Source organism: Antechinus flavipes, chromosome 1 (genome assembly GCF_016432865.1).
Source record: "Antechinus flavipes isolate AdamAnt ecotype Samford, QLD, Australia chromosome 1, AdamAnt_v2, whole genome shotgun sequence".
Classification (NCBI taxonomy): Eukaryota; Metazoa; Chordata; class Mammalia; order Dasyuromorphia; family Dasyuridae; genus Antechinus; species Antechinus flavipes.
This window is the reverse complement of record NC_067398.1, coordinates 725,037,591-725,057,251: the sequence shown is the minus strand read 5'-3', so window position 1 is coordinate 725,057,251 and position 19,661 is coordinate 725,037,591. Positions and strand designations below refer to the sequence as shown.

The 19,661-nt window shown below is 37.6% G+C and overlaps 1 protein-coding gene across 1 annotated transcript; it reads left to right on the top strand.

The window, feature by feature from the left end:
- The first annotated feature begins 13,480 nt into the window (after positions 1–13,480).
- Positions 13,481–14,958, top strand: LOC127545836 (vomeronasal type-2 receptor 26-like). Its single transcript, XM_051973328.1, has one exon. The coding sequence runs from the start codon at positions 13,958–13,960 to the stop codon at positions 14,741–14,743; it is 786 nt and encodes a 261-aa protein (XP_051829288.1). The 5' UTR covers positions 13,481–13,957; the 3' UTR covers positions 14,744–14,958.
- Positions 14,959–19,661: the final 4,703 nt, after the last annotated feature.

Sequence of the window (19,661 nt, the reverse complement as noted above, 5' to 3'; positions counted from 1 at the left end):
AAAGAGTGGGCGGGGCCAATCTTTCTCCAAGCTTATCTATTAATAGAGTATGGTCCAATTACTATTTAGCCTCATGTGCTTGGGACCTCAGTGCATCAACTCGAGCCTCAGCCCATTACATGTATATATACATATATACATATGTATACATTAATACATATGTGTGTGTGTGCGTGACTGTGGGAGGCAAAGATCCTCAGGGTTTCTGGCTAAAATAAAAACAACTGATATTTGCATTCACTCTAAGCCACCCAGACAAGGTCAAAATGGATGCACAACCTAGAAAATTTGAAGAACATGGAACATATCAGACTGTGAGTAAATGAACAATTTATGATCAAACAAGAGACAGAAAGTATTGTGAGATATAAAATAGATAATTTAAATTATATTAAATTTAAAAAGGTTTTATACAAATAAAACAAATGTCTAGATCAGAAGGAAAGCAGAAAACTAGGAAAAAACTTTTTATAGACTGTTTACCAAATAAAGATTTCATATCTTGAATATATAAAGAAATTTGTCAGATCTATAAGGATGCAAGTCATTCCTTAATTGATAAATGGTCAAAGGATATGAACAGGAAGAAATTAAAACAATTAAAACAATTTATAGTCAGATAAAAATTTTCTAAATTATTATTTATTAGAGAAATGCTAATTAAAATATTATCTTGGGATATCATTTTATACCTATCAGATTTGTTTAAATGACAGAAGAGGTAAGCGACAAATATTGGAGAGAATGTGAAAAAATTGAGACACTAATTCACTGTTGATAGATCTGTTAACTGACTCAATCATTTTGAAAAGGTGTGGATTTATGCTCAAAGAGTTATAAAACTGCCTATGTAAAGCCAACAGATCATATTTATTCCAGGTCTGGAATGCTCTTCTTTCTCATTTCTGTCTCCTGACTTCTTTCAGGCTTTAGATAAAATCCCAACTTTGGCAAGAAGACTTTCCTTCTTCTCTTTCATGGTAGAAATGTCTTTCCTCCTGATAATCTCCAACTGGACCTATCTGTTGTTTGCCACTGGTCTTCCCCTTTAGACAATGAGTTCCCAGTGAGAGGGATTGGGTGTTTTGTGCCTTTTTTGTATTCTCAGTCGCAATGGTGGAAGATAGTAGGAGCTTAAAAATACTTCTTTACTATTGTCTTATTGACTATATCCATCATCTAACACTCTTAGGTCATCTTTGGAATCTGACTTTGTCACTGAGTAATAAGTAGCTAATGATTATAGACCTTTTACATACAATTTTTATTTGCTCTTAACAATTGGATAAGTTAGCCATGACCTCAGTTTTCCAGATGAAAACACAGACTCAGAGAAGTCTTCTTTCTTGTTCCTTGTGAATAAAGTATCCCTTCCAAAAATATATTCCAACCCATGAGCCAGATCTCACCAATGTGATAATGTCTCCCAAAGTATCAAATTTCTCACATACACATTTCTCCACAAAAAATAAGTCTCCATTTCTAATTCGATTGCTCTTCTTCAAGTTGCATGGAGTGCAGTAAGACAATGGAATAGTGATCATTCAGGATAATAACTATTGGGACAGGTAAATGGGATAGTAGATAAAGTAGTGGCTCTTGAGTCAGGAAGACCTGAATTCAAATCTCACCTCAGACACAACACTAGCAGTGTGACCCTGGCAAGTCACTTAATCTCAACTGCCTCTCCAAAAACCCAAAGCAGAATGATAACTACCATTTACATATTTACATATGCTTTACATACTTTTACTTATGCTAACATACATTCACATATGCTATTATCTTAATTTTAGAGAAAAGGAAGCTAAGACCGAGAGAGGTTAAAGAAGTTTCTAAAAATTACAAAGCTGGTTTTTAAATGTCTGAGATAAGGTTTAAACTAAGGTCTTCTGGCTCCAAGTTGGCACTCTAGGCCTTGCAATATGGAGTAAATAGACCATCTGTAATGTACCGGATCAAAAACAATGTTTTGAAGAGAACTATAAGCTTTCTTTCTGATCAATGATGGTATATTTGCCTCTGACTTCAAAAAGAATTAGATAAATCATGTATTTTCATGCAAAATAGATGCAGCATTTTGAGAAGGCACAATGGTACAAGGGTTGAGTAGCTTTCTTTAGGATCACACCTATAGTAGCCCTTTTCACTGAGTGGCATCCCATAATCCACTGAGAGATTTTATACCCCTTACTCTTTATGCTCCATCTCTCTGGGGAGTAGCAGGGGCACACACATGTATGGGGATGGGCATGCTACCATGATAAAGAAGGCTCTAGGGCAGAAGTTCTCAAACTACGGCCTGCGGGCCAGATGTGGCAGCTGAGGACTATTATCCCCCTCACCCAGGACTATGAAGTTTCTTTATTTAAAAGCCCACAAAACAAAGTTTTTTGTTTTTACTATAGTCCGGCCCTCCAACAGTCTGAGGGACAGTGAACTGGCCCCTATTTAAAAAGTTTGAGGATAGGGAGTGCCAGCTTGGACTGGATATGAGTCCTGTATCTCCAAGATCTTCTTCTTTCCCATGAATATCAATGTGACCATAAAACTGAGTGACTAAATGGTCCTTGCATACTCAGAAAATTGAATTAAAAACAAAGCAGAATATGGCGATTTACGAAGCACGTGTTTCTTAGCCAGTACCAAATGCTTTTGGCGATTGCTGTTTTATAATGCAGTTTTGGATTTGGTACAAATAACAAAAAACAATGTTTGGGGCTGTTGAAAGCCACACTTCATCCCTATTGTGTGTACAACCTAGTAGAAAGCAATTGTTTGAAAGTCCTCTTAAATGTGAGAAAAAAACCTCATGTCATCAGCTTCAGTATATCTCATGTATCTCCCAGTAGAGCTCCTAGATCCAGCTTCTGAAGCATCTCTATCCTTTGACACCCAATGATAACAGGACCTTCTTCCCTTTTAGCTACACTCTTTTCTGAAAGACTTCCAGTTTAATTATAGTGCTGGTGACCAGGCCTTTGTGAATGAGAAAAGAAACTCTGAGACTCCGTAGGATATTAGAAACTAGGTGACCTTTTTAAGACATGTCTTTAAAGACATGGAATTTCTGATGAAAGTGGGCCAGTTTATCCACAAAGCTCCAATATTTATCCATTCTGATAAGCCCATAATGGGATGCTGGATAGATTCAAGGGTCAATAGCCATTTGTATCAATTTATATTTAAAAATCAATTTGTTGACAATAGGAGAGATTTTTTGATAGAGTACTAGAATTGGGAACAGATCCCTTGAACTTGAATGGTTTATCTGATGTTTACTATGTAATTTGTAGGTAAGTTGCTTTATCTCTACAGGTCTAGGTCTCCTTATCTTTAAAATGGTGATAAGAGGGGCAGCTAGGTGGTGCAATGGAAAGAACATCAACCTTGAAGTCAGGAGGACCTGAATTCAAATCTGGTCTCAGACACTTAACACTTCCTAACTGTGTGACCCTCGGCAAGTTACTTAACCCCAATTGTCTCAGCAAAAAAAAAAAAAAAAATGGTGATTAGAATGTTAGACCACATCTAAGGTCCTTTCCCATTTTAACCCCGATGATCTAGGGAGACAATGCGAATCCTAAGAGTTTGTGAGAATGATTCTACTAAGGCAGAGAACTTGGGCCAGTGATGTCCCTAAGCTGGTCATTGTAGAAGGAAATTCTATTTGCTGTAAGTTGTACTAGGTAACTATCATCTCTAAGCGTCTACGATCCTGAGTATGTTGAGAGAGATTATGAGCATATCTGAAGATAGGATTTAGTGCACACGGCCGTTGGCTTAGAGAACATGGTGCACACTGTGGCCATGAGCGAGCAGCTCTTAGTCCATTTGTCTGAACAGAAAGTTTTAATGTCTGTTCACATTGAATCGCATTTGATGCAGCTAGATCCAGGAGGCCCTTGAAAGCCTCCTCCCTAAAACAGCAACATGGGCCAGACTCAGAATCCCTGGCCTTACACAGAAACACAAACAAGAATCTCAAGTTGAGAAGTGTTCACTGAAACGCCAAAACTTTACTCAACTTGTGGACTCTTCTGGGAAATGGTAGGGAAGGGTCAAAACAAGTTACTACACTTCTTTTTCCCCTTGGATACGGAGACACAGCTGGAGATGCCTCAAGCAAGGACAATCCCCAGAACTCCTGCAAATCCCAGCTGTGTCTTTGAAGCCTGTGACAGAGGGGGGGTAAGATGGGAAGGGGAAGTCCCTTTCTTACCTAATTACAAGGGTACTGAGAGATAGAATGTTGTTAAGTAGGCAGAGGTTCCTTATAAATTCAGCCCTTGGTCTCATATCATTATCTTTTCTTGAACAAGGTCTGACTCATGTTCCTTTGTGTTTCCTCAGTTATAGATGGAGGACTCAGGACTGGACATTGGCGATATTTCAGTTGCTGGACAGCTCCCCATCCACCAATGACTCTGCTTCAGGCAGCTTGACTCCTCCCAGGTTTGGGCTTTGTTGATGTTTAGGGAGATGATGCTTCACGTTCAGAGGGACAATTTCTGGCTGTTTCCTAGCCTGTTCTTCACACTGCTCCTGCAGCTTCCTGCTTTTATGTGCAGGACAGAGGAAACCATGTGCTTCTCCAAAATCAGTCCCAGCCTCGACAGAGATGGGAACCTTGTGATTGGAGGTTTTCTCCCTCTGTATTCTGTGAGAGTGAAAAGTCTTATAAGAGCAGCAGTTTTTACAAGTGAGCCCAACAAGGACTGCAGGAGTTATCAGTAAGTGTTTTTCTGTATGAAAGAGTTCATTTTAACTGAACTGACCAATCAAAGCATCCTCTTTTCAGAAAGAGGAAACAGGGAAGCCCCAGCTACTACAACTAGTTATATTCCAACTCTTCTGTCTCCTCCATTATCTCTTGCAAATCAGATTTCATGTCTCTGATTATCTTGCAAAGCTAAAGAGAGAATATTCTTTCTCTCTCTTTCTCTTTGTAGCCTCCATGTTTGTACCCATGTCTCTTTGGTTTCTATTTGTTTCTCTCTGTTTGTATCTCTCTCTCTCTCTTTATCTTTTCTCCCTAGCTCTCTATCTTCCTGTATTTCTCTGCTGTACTTCTCTTTCCTTAGGGGTCATGTCCTTGAGAAAGTCCAGAGATGAAAGTTACTGGAATTCTCCATTATTTATTCCTCTACCTCCCATATTCTGATCCAGTGTCCATACTGACACTACAAATTCATGTCTATGTGTTCCAGACTAGAGAAGCCTAACAGAGCTGACTGGATTACAGTCAGGGGCTGAGAGATCATTAGTATTGCATTTTTTTTGTGATGGCAGAAGTATATTTGGGTAGCAAACTGAATAAAATGAATCCTTAGGGATATAAAAAGCTGATGATAAAATGTATCATAATTAGAGAATTACTAGAGAATTCTGTCATAGTTAGACAAATGTATAGTGCTCTGATTTCCCCTTGAGTCATGCATGATGGCTTGGGGTTTGTTTCTCAAGTAGTTTTTCCGAACTCAAAGCAGGAGACGAGTTGGAATTAGACCTTTCAGAACGATATTAGACCATTAGACCATTGTTCTCATAGCCACGCCGAGACTGACTTATGTCTGGGCCTGCTCCTGTTCAAAACCAAGAAATAAGGACAGCAGGAATCCTTTGTTTAAGAGTCTGCACATGATGAATGAGAGTGGGATCCAAACTCACACACACACACACACACACACACACACACACACACACACACACCCCTCCTCCAGAATATTTCTTTCCAAGGACTTCAGGTGTCTATAACGCTAAATGGTGGCAGAGGATTGTGGGGATAGGGTTACAGGAGATGTATTATGGGGAAAAACAAATAATACTCATTAGATGAGTATTCTGACTTCTTCCTCTAGTCTGCATGCCTCTTGCTTCTCTTTTTCTCTCACTATTGATGTCCTTCTGCATTTCTCTTTGTGTTTCTTTGTCCCCTTCTTCCTAATTATATCTCCATCAATTGTACAAAATAAAGAATCAGATTCTGTTATTTAGAGTCAAAAAGATCCGAGTTAAATTCTGTCTCAGACATTTCTTAGCTTTGTGATGTTCAGCCAAAATATTAAAACTCTTTGTGTCTCTTCTGGATAATAATGGCACCTGCTCGCACCTGGCTCCCGCTTCCCAAGATTGTTGAGGTGATCAAAGGAAATGACATAGGTTAAGAACTTGTAAACCTTACAGCACCATATGAATGGCAGCTCTTGTTTTCTAAATCACTTCTGTTTCTTGAATTATTGAAGATGTTCACAAAACTTCCCTTTTCCTTCATTGTTCTCCACCTGACAGGAATGACGATGATTGGTTTTGGGGGTAAAGGTGCTCCTGGTTTGTATGTAGCATTAGACTAAGGTACAGCTGTGGAGCAAATTTCCTATTTGTCTCTATTTGGCCTTTGATAGACAGGCTTTCCTTGTGAACAGTCGTCCTGGATGGAGACGAGAGTTCCTTCTGCATGACCTCATTCTAACCAGGGAGTGTGAGCGATTTAGAATTCAGCAATTCACCTGGCATTTATTAAGTACTTTCTGAGAGCCAGTTCCTGTGCTACACACTGGGGACTCAAAGATCGACAGTCCTCCTCAAAGTCTTCTTATTCTAACAGAGAAGAATACATGTTTATATTTAAATATAAGCAGAATATAACCAAAATGAGGACAAGGTATTTATGGTGTGGGGGGAGTAGTTGTGCAGAGGATCAATAAAGATTCGGGAGGGCTTATGTCTTTTGGTGTGCAGGGCAGCTCATGAAAAGGTATGGAAAGAATGGACATAGAAAATTTAAATTCTCCGAGGCCTGGAGGGCAATTTCTTGTTAGGGAAAAGAGAGTTGTTTCCTGGAGGTGAAGTCAGCTTGGATGTGAGCACGAGGGATGGAACAGCCTCAGCTGCTGCCTCCAGAGATTTGGGTTTCCTTAAAGTCAGAATACAGAGAAACATTTCCAGATTGTATTGTAGAGTATTAGCATGAATAAAAGAGCTCTTTGTTCTGCATTTTCTGATTGAAGATTGGTTATAGGTCTTTTAGGTATACTGACTTTCTGCTCTTTTCTATGCTTTATAGCAAAGAGAAAGAAGTGTGGGGGGAAAGGAAGGAAGACCTGGATAAAGTCCTGGCTTTGAAATGAAGATATCTTGGGAAGATCTGATCAGAAATTATATATGTCCAAATCTGACAGGTTTCCTATTTTCCAATCTACCTCCAATCCTTGCTCTTATAGCTTTCTCTTCCCAGAAATGATATTTATAAATAGCTCATCAGTACATAGTGCCTACTGTACTTCTTAAGGGAATTATAGTTGTTATTGAATTTGATCCACATAACTGCCCTCCCATAGAAGTGCTATTTTTATACCCATTTTGCAGATGAGGAAACAGAGAAAGGTCAGAATACAGAGAAACATTTCCAGATTGTAAGTCTGTTGGAGAGTATTAGTCCAGGATCATACAACTAGTCAGAGTTTGGGACTGGATTTGAACTCAGGCCCTCCTGATTCCTAGCCAATGGCCATCTCTATCCTGTCACCTAGCTCCTAGAACGCAAGCAAGTAAGAAACAAGCATTTACTCAGTATGTATTATGTATCAGGCAGAATCAGGAATGAGGTAATAAAACTATCTCTTTTTACAAACAATATGATGATACACTGGGAAAATCCTAGCGACTCAACTAAAGTTAGTTAAAATAATAATTTTAGCAAAGTAGTGAGATATAAAGTAAATTAAAACAAATCACCAACAACTCTATATGTCACAAACAAAATGCAATATAGTAAAAACACATCATTTTAAATAATTCTACACACTATAAAATACCTAAGAGTCTACTTGGAAAACAAACCTAATAACTATATAAACAAAAGTATTAAAAGACCTTTGTATCTAAATAAAATCATATTTAAATAATTAGAGAAATATTAAGTATTCATGGGTAGCCATGGCCAATATAATAAAAACAACAATTTTATTCAAACTAGTTTACATATGAAATGCCATCCCAAATAAATGATCAGTTTTGAAGTCCTGTGCTATACCTTCCCTCTTCCAAGCTGTTACAGGCCTTTGAGCTGGTAAACCTTCCTTTGTTCAGTTTCCTTCAACCAAGACTATTCCTAACCCAGAAGTTAACAACAACAACAACAAAAGAGACAAGTTTTCTCGCCGACTATGGAAAAGATTCAGTGGCAGAAAACACGTCTCCTTCAGAAATTCCAAATTAGCTAGAGTAAGCAGAATTAATTCTTTCATTCCTATTGATCTCAGGTTTGACATCTTTAATTTGACAACTTGAACGGAATATCCTGGACACATCTTAAGATCATTATGACAAATATTTGGACTTTTTTCCCCCAAGCATGCCTTCTTCCAAATTCCACCTCGAGGGCACTATTCAACTGCCTCACTTATCACTTTTGGGACCCTGGGATAGACTCTTCCAAAATACATGGACCAGACTCAGAGTCCCTATCGTCCTTTTCTCACCTAGAAACACACACAAGGACCTCAAAATAAAAAGCGGTCACTGAGATTTCAAAGTTTCAACCATCCTGTGGGCTCTGCTAGGAAATAGTAGGAAGATATCAAAGCATGTTATTCCACTTCTTTTCTCCCCTTGGATACAGAGAAATAATTGGAGATGCTCCAATTATCCAGAAGGAAGTTCAGTCTCCAGAACTCCCAATGATCCCAGAAGTCTCTCTGTGGGCTGAAGGGTAAAAGGAGCAACCCCTTTCTTATCTAACTACAAGGTTATTGAGAGACAGTCTTGTCAAATAACCAGAGGAGCCTTATAAAATCAGTCCAGTGTTTTACATCATTGTTCTTGTCCTTGACAAAGTCCTGAATCATGTTCCTTTATGTTTGCTCAGTTATAGATGGAGGACTCAAGACTGGATATCAGTAATATTTTAGTTACTGGTCTGTGGTCCATGCAGCTCCTTGTCTCCTTCCTAGGTTTGGAGCTTTGGTTGATATTCAGAGAGATGGTGCTTTCACTTGTAAAGGGACTTTTTATGACTGTTTCCCTATCCTGGTCCTGACACTCCTGACACTGCTCCTGCAGCTTCCTGCCTCCGTGTGTAGGAGTAAGAAGTCCCTTTGCTTTCCTAAAATTAGCTCCAGCCTGACCAAAATGGGAATCTGGTGCTAGGAAGCTTTATCCCTCTGCATTCAGTGAAAGTAAGTAGTTTTACAAAAGCGGCAGCTTTTACAAGTCAGTCCAACAAGGACTGCAGGAGTTATCAGTAAGTAGATCTCTGTATGAAAGAAATCATTTTAATTGAGTTTCTTTTTCAAAGCATTCTCTTTTTAAAAGAAAAAATCAATACTGAAATCTCAGTGACTATGGTCGTTGATACTTTTATTCTTGCCCAATTTTTGTTTTTGCAAATTAATTTTAGTTTATAACTATATATGTATATATTTGCTGAGGCAATTGGGGTTAAGTGACTTGCCCAGGTTCACACAGGCAGGACATGTTAAGTGTCTGAGGTCAGATATAAACTCAGGTCCTCCTGACTTCAGGGCTGGTGATCTATCCACTGTTGTCACCTAGCTGCCCCTTGCAAATTAATTTTCATCTCTCTGTCTTACAAAGCTGAAATTTGAAATTATTCTTTTTCTCTGATTTGAGCTTTCTGTTTTTGTGTCTATTATCATTGTATCTTTTGTTTCTGTCTGACTTCCCTTCTGTGTTCCTTAGCTCTGTCTCTGTCTGTGTCTCTCAGTGATATTTCTCTTCTGCCCTTCTTCCTTCCACAGGGTTCTTGTCCCTGAGAAGCTGCAGAGATGAGTTCCTAGGATTCATGGTAATTTGTTTCTCCACTCCCATATTCTGAGTCTCAGTCTTCATGCTGACACTGTAATTACATGTCTTTGTGTCCCAGACCAGAGAATCCTCCCGTGACTGGGAACTGGGACGTCATTAATGTTGCCTTTCACGGGATGACAGAGCTGTGTCTGGACACCAGCTAGAGTAAACATGAATACTTTGGGATCTCCAAAAACTTATGTTAAAGTATGGGTCATATTTTTCCTTTGAGGGCTCTGATTTTCATTTGAGTGGTGAATGAGGATTTGGTAGTTGTTTCTCAAGAAAGTTTCTGCTGGCTCAAAGCAGGAGACAAATTGGAGTTGGACCTTGTAATGACCGCGTATTTAAAATCAGCCGGAGTCAGGAATTCAGGTTAAGGGGAAAATCTTCAATATTTATTGAAGTGAAGAGGTGAATAAAGATTGCGAAAGCAAATATAGGCAAGAAAGATTGCGATAGCAAATATGGGCAGTTGCGACAGGAAGCCAGCTAACAGAGAGAGACGCAAGCCGAGCCAACCGTGGCAATGGCAATCCCAAAAGTCTCTCCTCCCCTTCCTTTTCCACTCCCCTGCCTCCACCCACCAAAATCGTCATTTCCTATACAACACATCAGAGCATGCACAAAGAGTGGGTGGGGGCCATTCTTTCTCCAAGCATATATATTAATAGAGTATGGTCCAATTACTATTTAGCCTCATGTGCTTGGGACCTCAGTGCATCAACTCAAGCCTCAGCCCATTACAGGACCTTACTTCCAGAACCTTATTAGACAATACAGACAATGTTCTCATGGCCAGGCAAAGACTGAAATTTTGTCTGGGCTCTGCCCCTGTTGTTCAGCTGGCACACTTTGTTAACAGTGCAGCCTCACTTGTAAACCTCTGTGAGTCAGGAACTGAGGTGGAGGAGATGAAGTACATACAAATTCACATACACATTCACACATACACACAATTTCTCACATTTGATGGGCTTCCAATTTCCCAATCTGTTTTTGATCCTTGTTTATGAAGGTATCTCTGATGATAATGATGATAATTGCAAGCAGCGCCCATTTACTCATAGTGCCTACCAACGGCCACATACTACCTGCTGTTCCTGTCAAGCATTTATAGTTATTATCTCATTCAGTCCTTACAACTGCCCTGCCAGAGAGGTGCTATTATTATTTTCATTTTTACCCATGAGAAACCTGATGTAGGCAGAGATTTAAGTGACTTGCCCAGGGTCTGACGTTGGATTTATACTCAGGAGCCCAGGCCCAGTGATCTAGTCATTCAGGATAATCTCCAGAAGTTTTTCAGTCTTTACTGTAAATTCCTAATGTCTCCAAGTACAGCTTGCATTTAATAGTTATTCAGTAAATGCTATCTGCCTGATTAAAAGTCCATTCTTCAAGAGTTATGACAAAATTCAGGAAGCCTTTTTTTTTTTTTTTTTGCTGAGGCAATTGGGGTTCAGTGACTTGTCTAGGGTCACACAGCTAGAAAGTGTTTAGGATCTGAGGCTGGATTTGAATTCAGATCCTCTTGATATCAGGCTAGTGCTCTATCCACTACACCAACTAGTTGCTCCTCAGGAAGCCATTTCTTATGACTTCATTTGGAACTGAACTCCCCTCATTTATCATTCCCTATTTTTTTCTATTGTGCATGTGCACATATCCCTTGCTATCTTGTATTAAAGGCATGTGGGCATTTCTTGCCTGTCTTAGTGTATCATAGAGCCCCTCTGGAAGCAAGAACCGTCTGGATCATTGACATTATCTAGCACATCATATTTGCTCATTATTTATTAATTGAATAAATGAATGAGTTTGGTAGACATTTAAATAAGAAAGTCAAAGCAAATAGCCATTAACATGATAAGAATCATACAGCAGGTATGGTGCAGGGCTGAGGGATCTTGTTATGTTTAATCAGGTTGGGGCACAAAGGTACAACAGTGGTTGGAAGGACAGGTCTCAAGCCAGGAAGACGTACTTAAATCTGGTTTCAGACACTTACTGACTGTCCGTTCCCCTCTTTTTTCCATTTTTGAAATGGGAATAATAATAGTGGATATATCTCCTAAGGTTGTCATGAAGATATAATATAATATATATTATTAACCTATAGTAATATATTATACATTACATATTACATTATATGCTGTATATAATGTAATATATATTATAATCTATAATAATAATAGATGATAATAAATTAAATGGATAAAATAAATTAAATAGATAATAATAGACCGGCACCATATCAGTGTTAGTTATTATTGTTGTTGCTGTTATTATTGTAAAAACAAAAGGGGCCGGAGTGCTTAGTTTTTGAACCTCACTTAATTGTGAAAATTTTCCTTCTGAAATGTATTTTCTCGTCAGGTTTTGTTGGTTCTTTCTGATTCTCACTCAGGTGGCTCCATAAAAACTACCAGCAGGCTTTGACCATAAGGTTTGCTGTGGAGCAGATCAACAGGGATCCTGTTCTGTTGCCCAATATTTCTCTGGGATTCCAGGTCTACAATGCCTACCACAGTGATGAGAGAACCTTGGAGAGCTCCCTGAGGTGGTTGACAGGGGAGGGTCAGCTCATCCCTAACTTCAGCTGCAGAAGGCAGGACAAATCTGTGGCTGTCATTGGAGGAGCCACCTCAGCTCTATCTATACAAATGGGAACCTTGCTGGAGCTTTACAACTTCCCACAGGTAGTGATATTAGTAGGTGATCTTGGGCCTGATACATTCTAAATCTTTATCTCCCCTAAATCTTAAGTGCTAAATACTCTTACAAATACATTAGCTCACTTGGTCCTCCCGACAACCTTGTGAGACAGGAGCTGTTTTATTCCCAATTGAAGTGCACAGGAAGAATATAACTTGCCCATGGTCGCCCAACCAGTAAAGATCTAAAGATTTATTTGAACTCAAATCTTCCTAATTCCAGATTCAGTGCTCCATTCACTGAATCCCAAACCTGGTGCATATACAGGAGAAAAGACTAAAGATAATCAGTTATAAAGGTAGCAGGAGAACTGGAAAACAAAAAGTAACAGAAAAACAAAGAGAAGACAAGCTATCAGGAGAAGAACATGATTCATAGTATCCAAAGCTGCAGAGATATCAATAGGAATGAGGATTTCAAAAAGTTAATTTGATTTGATAATAAAGGGGTCCATAGGTGACTTTGAATATATAGGGTGTCACAGATATGTTGTAAAATGTAAGTTTAAGGATTACAAGATTTTCATTTTGATCTTTTTAGCATTTACTGTGATCAAAGTATAACACCATCCAGTGAGAGCTGAAGAAAAAAGTTGTATGCTAATTACTATCATGGTAATAATATCACTTATGATGTTCTCTCAGATCCAAGTACATTGCATGTAACTAGGCAATATAAAACTTTGTGTGATTTAATAATTGCACAGCAAATCATGCCTTTTTCAATAGCTGGTTTAATATGTGTATATTGAAATTTGTAGATTAGTGAATAAAAATTCAAAGTGTTCAAATGATAGCTTTTGTAAATGCAAAATTCTTTAAATTATTAATTATTATTTCTAAGTGTCTTTAAATAAGTAAAATTCACATTCTAGTGTCAAAAAGAAAACCACTACATTGATTTAAATCACAACTATTATTTTTTTATAGTTGTTTTACTTTGGTCTCAATAAACATGTACAATATCCACAAACACATGATTCAAGCGTTTTTGTTTCCATAAAAGCATTGTCATCACCATGACTGAAACATAACTATTTTTGAATAATAAGCAATTCTTGGGCAAGAACAAGTATATTTTCATGTATTTGGGAAGGATCCAAAAAACCATTTAGTTGGAGTGGTAACAATAGAAGAATAGGAGAACTCATTCTTTACCAAGCAAGTAGTTAAATGAGAGGGATAAAAATAGAAATTTGGGTTGGATAAAATTCCCCTATAAATGAGAGTGTACTCTAAAATTCATTGCATTTCTCTCCAGAAAGAAAAAAAAATTTACTTGATGAAAGTATATAATTTTCAACAATTCTATTGTTACTACCACATTCATGTAATTCAAAATTTTTCACATTATCTTTGTTTTCCAGCTCAGTTTTGGCCCTTTTGATCCCATCCTGAGTGATAAAACCCAGTTTCCTTCTCTCTATCAAATGGCCCCCAGGGACTCCTCCATGCCCCGAGGCATAGTCCAGTTACTGGTCCATTTTAAATGGACCTGGGTAGGTCTGGTAATCACAGATGATCTCAGGGGTGAGGAATTCCTTCGGGCAGTGACAGGGGAGATGGCAAAGCGTGATGTCTGTGCGGCCTTCACGGAGAAGGTCCCCGTCAGTGAGAGACGACATGAGGAATCAGAGATGAATTTCATGTCCAGGATAATGGAATCTCCATCCAGGATAGTTGTGATTCATGGTGACACAGATTCATTAATGATTTTGAGACATTCACAAGTTCCCTATTTCCCAACATTAAAAGTGTGGATCGCTACTTCTCATTGGGACATCACCATGAGACCTCACTCTTTTGATAGTTACAATTTCCACGGAGCTCTTACATTTAAATATCAGACCAGTGAAGTTCCTGGTTTTAAGTCTTTTCTCAGGTCAATCAACCCTAATAAAGACCCAGAGGACATTGTGCTTAAGGATTTCTGGTTGTCAGCTTTCTGGTGCAAGAAAAAATATAACAATCTGGAAGAAGAAAATTGTGTACCAAATGCTACCTTGGAGGCTTTGCCTATATTCCTTTTTGACATGACTATATCTGGCTTGAGTTATACCATCTACAATGCTGTATATGCTGTGGCTTGGGCCCTTCATAAGAAGCTTTTGATGAAATCAGAGTTTGTATCTGAGAAAGCTGGAGAAAATTGGGTGCCTCATCCTTGGCAGGTAACGGTCCCTTGGAAATTGGTCCTATCCATTGCTGATTCTTGAAATTTTGAATGACACTTACAGTAGGGTCTCACAAAATCTTCAGATTTCACAATCAATCTAAACAGAGTAGCATACATTGGAGCCCTCAAAAAACTCATATTCTGGAAACTACATCAGTTTTGATTGCTATGGTTTTTTTTTTTTTTTTAGCTTTATGAGACTGTTTTAGACACAATGTTAACATATAGTAAGCTTTAGTCAACTAAAACTCTGGATATTTTCTTTTCACATGAATTATTACAAAGCTTCTTAAAATTATCTCACCCATCTTATACTTATTCTTGTGAAAATGATTTCTTGAACTTAGAAAACACTTTTCTTTTCTCTCTATTACATTTTGTGTACTTAATCCTAACTGTGATATCTTCCTTTGATTTCCAGTATTAAACAGAAATCCTCTGTTTTGCATTAAACATTCTTTATCATCTGGTTCACCTCATAACTTTCCAGTCTTTTTATGTCTTTCACTACATTTTAACATACTTTTTGATTTAGTGACACTGGCTTTTTTATAGTTTCTCATGCAAAATACTTTCCTACTATTTTCACTGACTATCCTCTGTGACTAAAATTTTCTCCTTCCCTCTTTATGTTGTCTTAGCTAGTTTTTTCCATTGCATTTTTGGATTTCACTTATTTGGTAGTTTTTTTCTAATCCATCTTAATGCTACTGATTTTCCTCTGGTGATTATTTCTATCTCCCCCCTTAAGATACTGTTTTGATACAAGTTCTTTGCACGTTGTCACATTGTGAGTATATTGAGGGAATGGACTGTCTTTTGCATTTCTACATAACTCCACATTTAGCAGAGTGCCTAGAACATAATAAGTGTTTAATCAATGTTTGTTGACTGTGGGCTCATTGACCGATTAATCTTATAATCCTAGCAGATAATCCTATAAAACCTTTTTTGGATCTTGACTGTCCTGTTAACCTTGGGTGTCCCACAAGATTCTGTCCTTAGCTCTTCTCCTTGCTCTTTTATATTTCATTGGGGGAATCTCAGTTGCTCCTATGGTTTCAATTATCATCACTATGCTGATGACTTTTACTTTTAATCACTTAATTTTTTCTAATTACATGTAAAATAGTTCACAAAATTTATTTTTGAAAGATTTTGAGTTCCAAATTTTTCTTCCTCCTTCCCTTTCCCCCCCCCCTCAGGAGAGCAAGCAATCAAATATAGGCAATATCTGAACAATCGTGTTAAACATATTCCATATTCATGTTGTGAAAGAGGAATCAGAATAGAAAGGAAAAACCCTTAGGAAGAAAAAAATTCAAGAGTGACAAGAGTATGCTTTGATCTGCATTCAGACTCCATAGTTCTTTCTCTGGATGTGGATGGCATTTTCTATCTCAAGTCTTTTGAAATTGTCTTGGGTCACTGATTTGTTGAGAAGTTCTAATTCTATTTGATCATCACACAGTGTGGCTATAATTATGTACTATTTTCTCCAGCTTCTATTTACTTCATTCATATGTTGATAATTATTGAATCTTAGCCAGTCCTAATTTCTCTGTTGATTTCCAATTTTGCAAGGTCAGCTGTCAATTAGATATTTTTTAAACTGGACTTCATATATACATTTAAAAGTAAACATGACTCAAGCCGAGCACATTATTATTCCCTCTAATTGCTCTCCTTTTCAAAATTTGTCATAAGGGTAGTGTTTGAACAGTCTCATTTTGGGAGCACCAGGATACACTCACACACAAATACACATTGTCTGCATGGGCATAGTGAAAAAAAAAAACCCACACCTGAATGGGCAATGGTAAATGGTATACGTTTGTCCAAGAAAACTCTCACCTTCAAAACCACAGTCCTTGATGTTCTTTCTTCTTCTTTTTTTTTTTAATTTAATTTTATTTAATAATAACTTTGTATTGACAGAATCCATGCCAGGATAATTTTTACACAACATTATCCCTTGCAATCACTTATGTTTCATTTTTTTCCCCTCCCTCCCTCCTCCCCCCCCCCAAGATGGCAAGCAGTCCTATATATGTTAAATATGTTGCAGTATATCCTAGATACAATACATATTTGCAGAACCGAACAGTTCTCCCGCTGCACAGGGAGAATTGGATTCAGAAGGTAAAAATAACTCGGGAAGAAAATCAAAAATCAAATAGTTCACATTCATTTCCCAGTATTCCTTCTTTGGGTGTAGCTGTTTCTGTCCCTTGATGTTCTTTCTTCAAGGAAGTTTCAAAAAGTCCTGTGACATAGTCAAATAATAGATGGTGCTCGCTGCTTCTCAAAGAATATAGTAATTCTTTTGGCTGATAGTGCTGTGGGATTTCCTTGAGCTTGTTTCCCAAAGAAAGCTGCATTCTTCACTACTTTCAGCACCAAGATCAGCTGCATCTCTTTGCTGGAGTACCACTGAGCAAAGACCATTTGCAATTGATGGGCAGAAGCTTTCCAAGTTCCAAGTTTGAAGCCTCAGCTCTGACTTTCACTTCAACTCCACCAGCAATCAAGCAGGGCTTCTTCAGTGAGACACTTCCTCTTAAAATGGTCGTCCAATTAATTTGCCAAATGTTCATCCCTGCAGGCTAAGCTATAAGTTTATGTCATTTGAGCAGTAATCCATTGGTTTCAGAATTGTCCAATTTTTAAAAATCCTAAAGTGCTCCTATTGATCTATGCAAATGAATAACTGGGAAAATAGACACAGTGGCGATCTATGTTTTATGGAGAAAGTTCATTTTTTTTCTATTAGACTTTCCATATACAAATGAAAAGACTCAAAGTTAATCAATCAACAATTGTTTAAATTAATAAGTGCTCATCCAGTTAAATTAATAGGTGCTCCTCTAGTCTCCTTTCCTGGGAGGGGTGAGATACTGCAGGTCTCTTTCCAATAGAATTATGACCTTAGCCTTGGGCTGGCAGAAATTTTTTGATTTTCCCTCCTTCACGAACTCAGTTCTTACTCTTGCCACTTCCCAGGTCATTTCTTTGGCAACTCTTTCAACAGCAAGTTTAGCTTCTTCAGTGAGAGACCTTTTCCTAAATTTGCAATAACCATCCAACTATCCATCCAACAAACCAATAATCTTCATCTCTGTAAGTTAGGCCATATTCAGGCAGTGACAGTTTGCCCAATAATCTATGGGTTTCAGAGTTGCACAATTTAAAAAATTCTAAAGTGCTCCTATTGATATGATTGAATAGTTGTAGAAAGGGCACTATATCAACAAGAAGCAAGTTTGTTTTCCATTTTGGATTTTTCACATGCAAATGAAGAATCAGGGTCTCACATTCTTCACAAGTAAAACGTTTTGTAATTGTTTATTAGGTATTTTCTTTGTGTTAAGCCCTTTACTAGATACTAGGGATACCAATACAAAGAATCACACAGCTATTTGTTAAACTCAAACAATACTATGGGGACAATTGCTCTGAGGACTTGTTTGGGCAGAGGCTAGGCTCTTGGACATCATTTAAATTTATATCTATCTCTAGCTAATTATTGGTATATTTGGCTAAGCAAACTTCAAGTTATCGGAATTATCTAGGAAAAGAAACAACCAAGTGTATTACAATGCATGTTGACAGACAGCATTACAATGCATGTTGACAGACAGGTATCATGAGGAAAAGTTGGGGAAAGAATAAAATTTTCCTTAGAACTTTTCTCAGTTCTTTAAAAAAATGGATACAACTAGTAATTTGAACCTGAGACTTGTGAGATAATCTTCCTCTAGATCTTACTTCTCTGCCTAATATCAGTCTTACTTTCCCATTTATCATTTTGCTTTGTCTTCCCATCCTGCCATTGCTTTGTGATGTACTCTTGATATATTTCTCCTTTCTTTCTCATACTAGATTTCCAAATCTCCTAGTCCAACTATATTTTCTATAGGTTGCAAGTAGTATAATACTATCTGTCAGTCAATCCCAATAGACTACTTACTTGACTTTGACCCTGATTTTAGGTAAAGGGTATACCTAGTGGAAGTTTTAAAAAGAAATGTGGGTTAGAGGGAATAAGAGTCAAATCATAAACCATTTGAAAAATAAATTGAAAAAAGTTTAGCAAAATTGTCACTGATAAACAAGCAATTAAAACACTTGTGAGTAATGGTAAGGTGAAGGGTCATGATCATTTTTGCATATAACAAAGGAGGAGATAATGGCAAATAAATATATTAAGGAACAGGGATATTAAGGGATGTAAGAGGCTATTAATATGTATGTTGAAGTCCTCCTAATATGAAAATAAAGTGAAGAAAAGAGAAAGACTGAGCCCTGAACCCTTTCCTAAGGAAGAAAGAAGAATATTTTGATGATCAGGAGATGACAACCAACAAGCTTTAGCTTGGGTGATAAATGTGGATATTGTGATAGTAAAAAGAGAAGTGGCTCAATGAATGCTGTTGATCTGGAAGCGGTAATGGGGAACAAGGAGTAATCTGACTCTTCCATCATGATCAATAAATCAGGAGATTTCAGGAGATGTGTAAAAAAAACCTGAAAGAGTAAGAAAGAAAGCAATATTTTCAGGATGGAATTATATTTTAGTAAAGTCCTGAAGACGAAGTGAATGAAAAAGAAGTAACTTTAAGGTGAAAATAAGTTTGCTAATGATGGGTCAGGCATTACAGAAGGCATGAAGGGAATTTATATTAGATAGTTGCTCTTCAGAGACCCATAAACTCTCAAATTCTGTTTATGCTGAGGACCAAGGAGAGCATACAATTCAACTTACCATTCAATTTGGTTATTTATAATAAGTGAACAAATTGGTGCTCTCTTTGTTTCCTTTGAATAAAGTATCCCTTCCAAGAACATACATTCAGATCCCACTAAAATCATGGTATGTCCAAAGTCATGGACTTCTTCCTCAACACACAGATTCCCCTATAAAGAGCAAATTTCTTTTTTTTTTCCCAGTCTTTGTT

Coding starts and splice junctions, on each gene's coding strand:
- LOC127545836 (XM_051973328.1), top strand. CDS start 13,958: ATGGCCCCCAGGGACTCCTCCATGCCCCGAGGCATAGTCCAGTTACTG.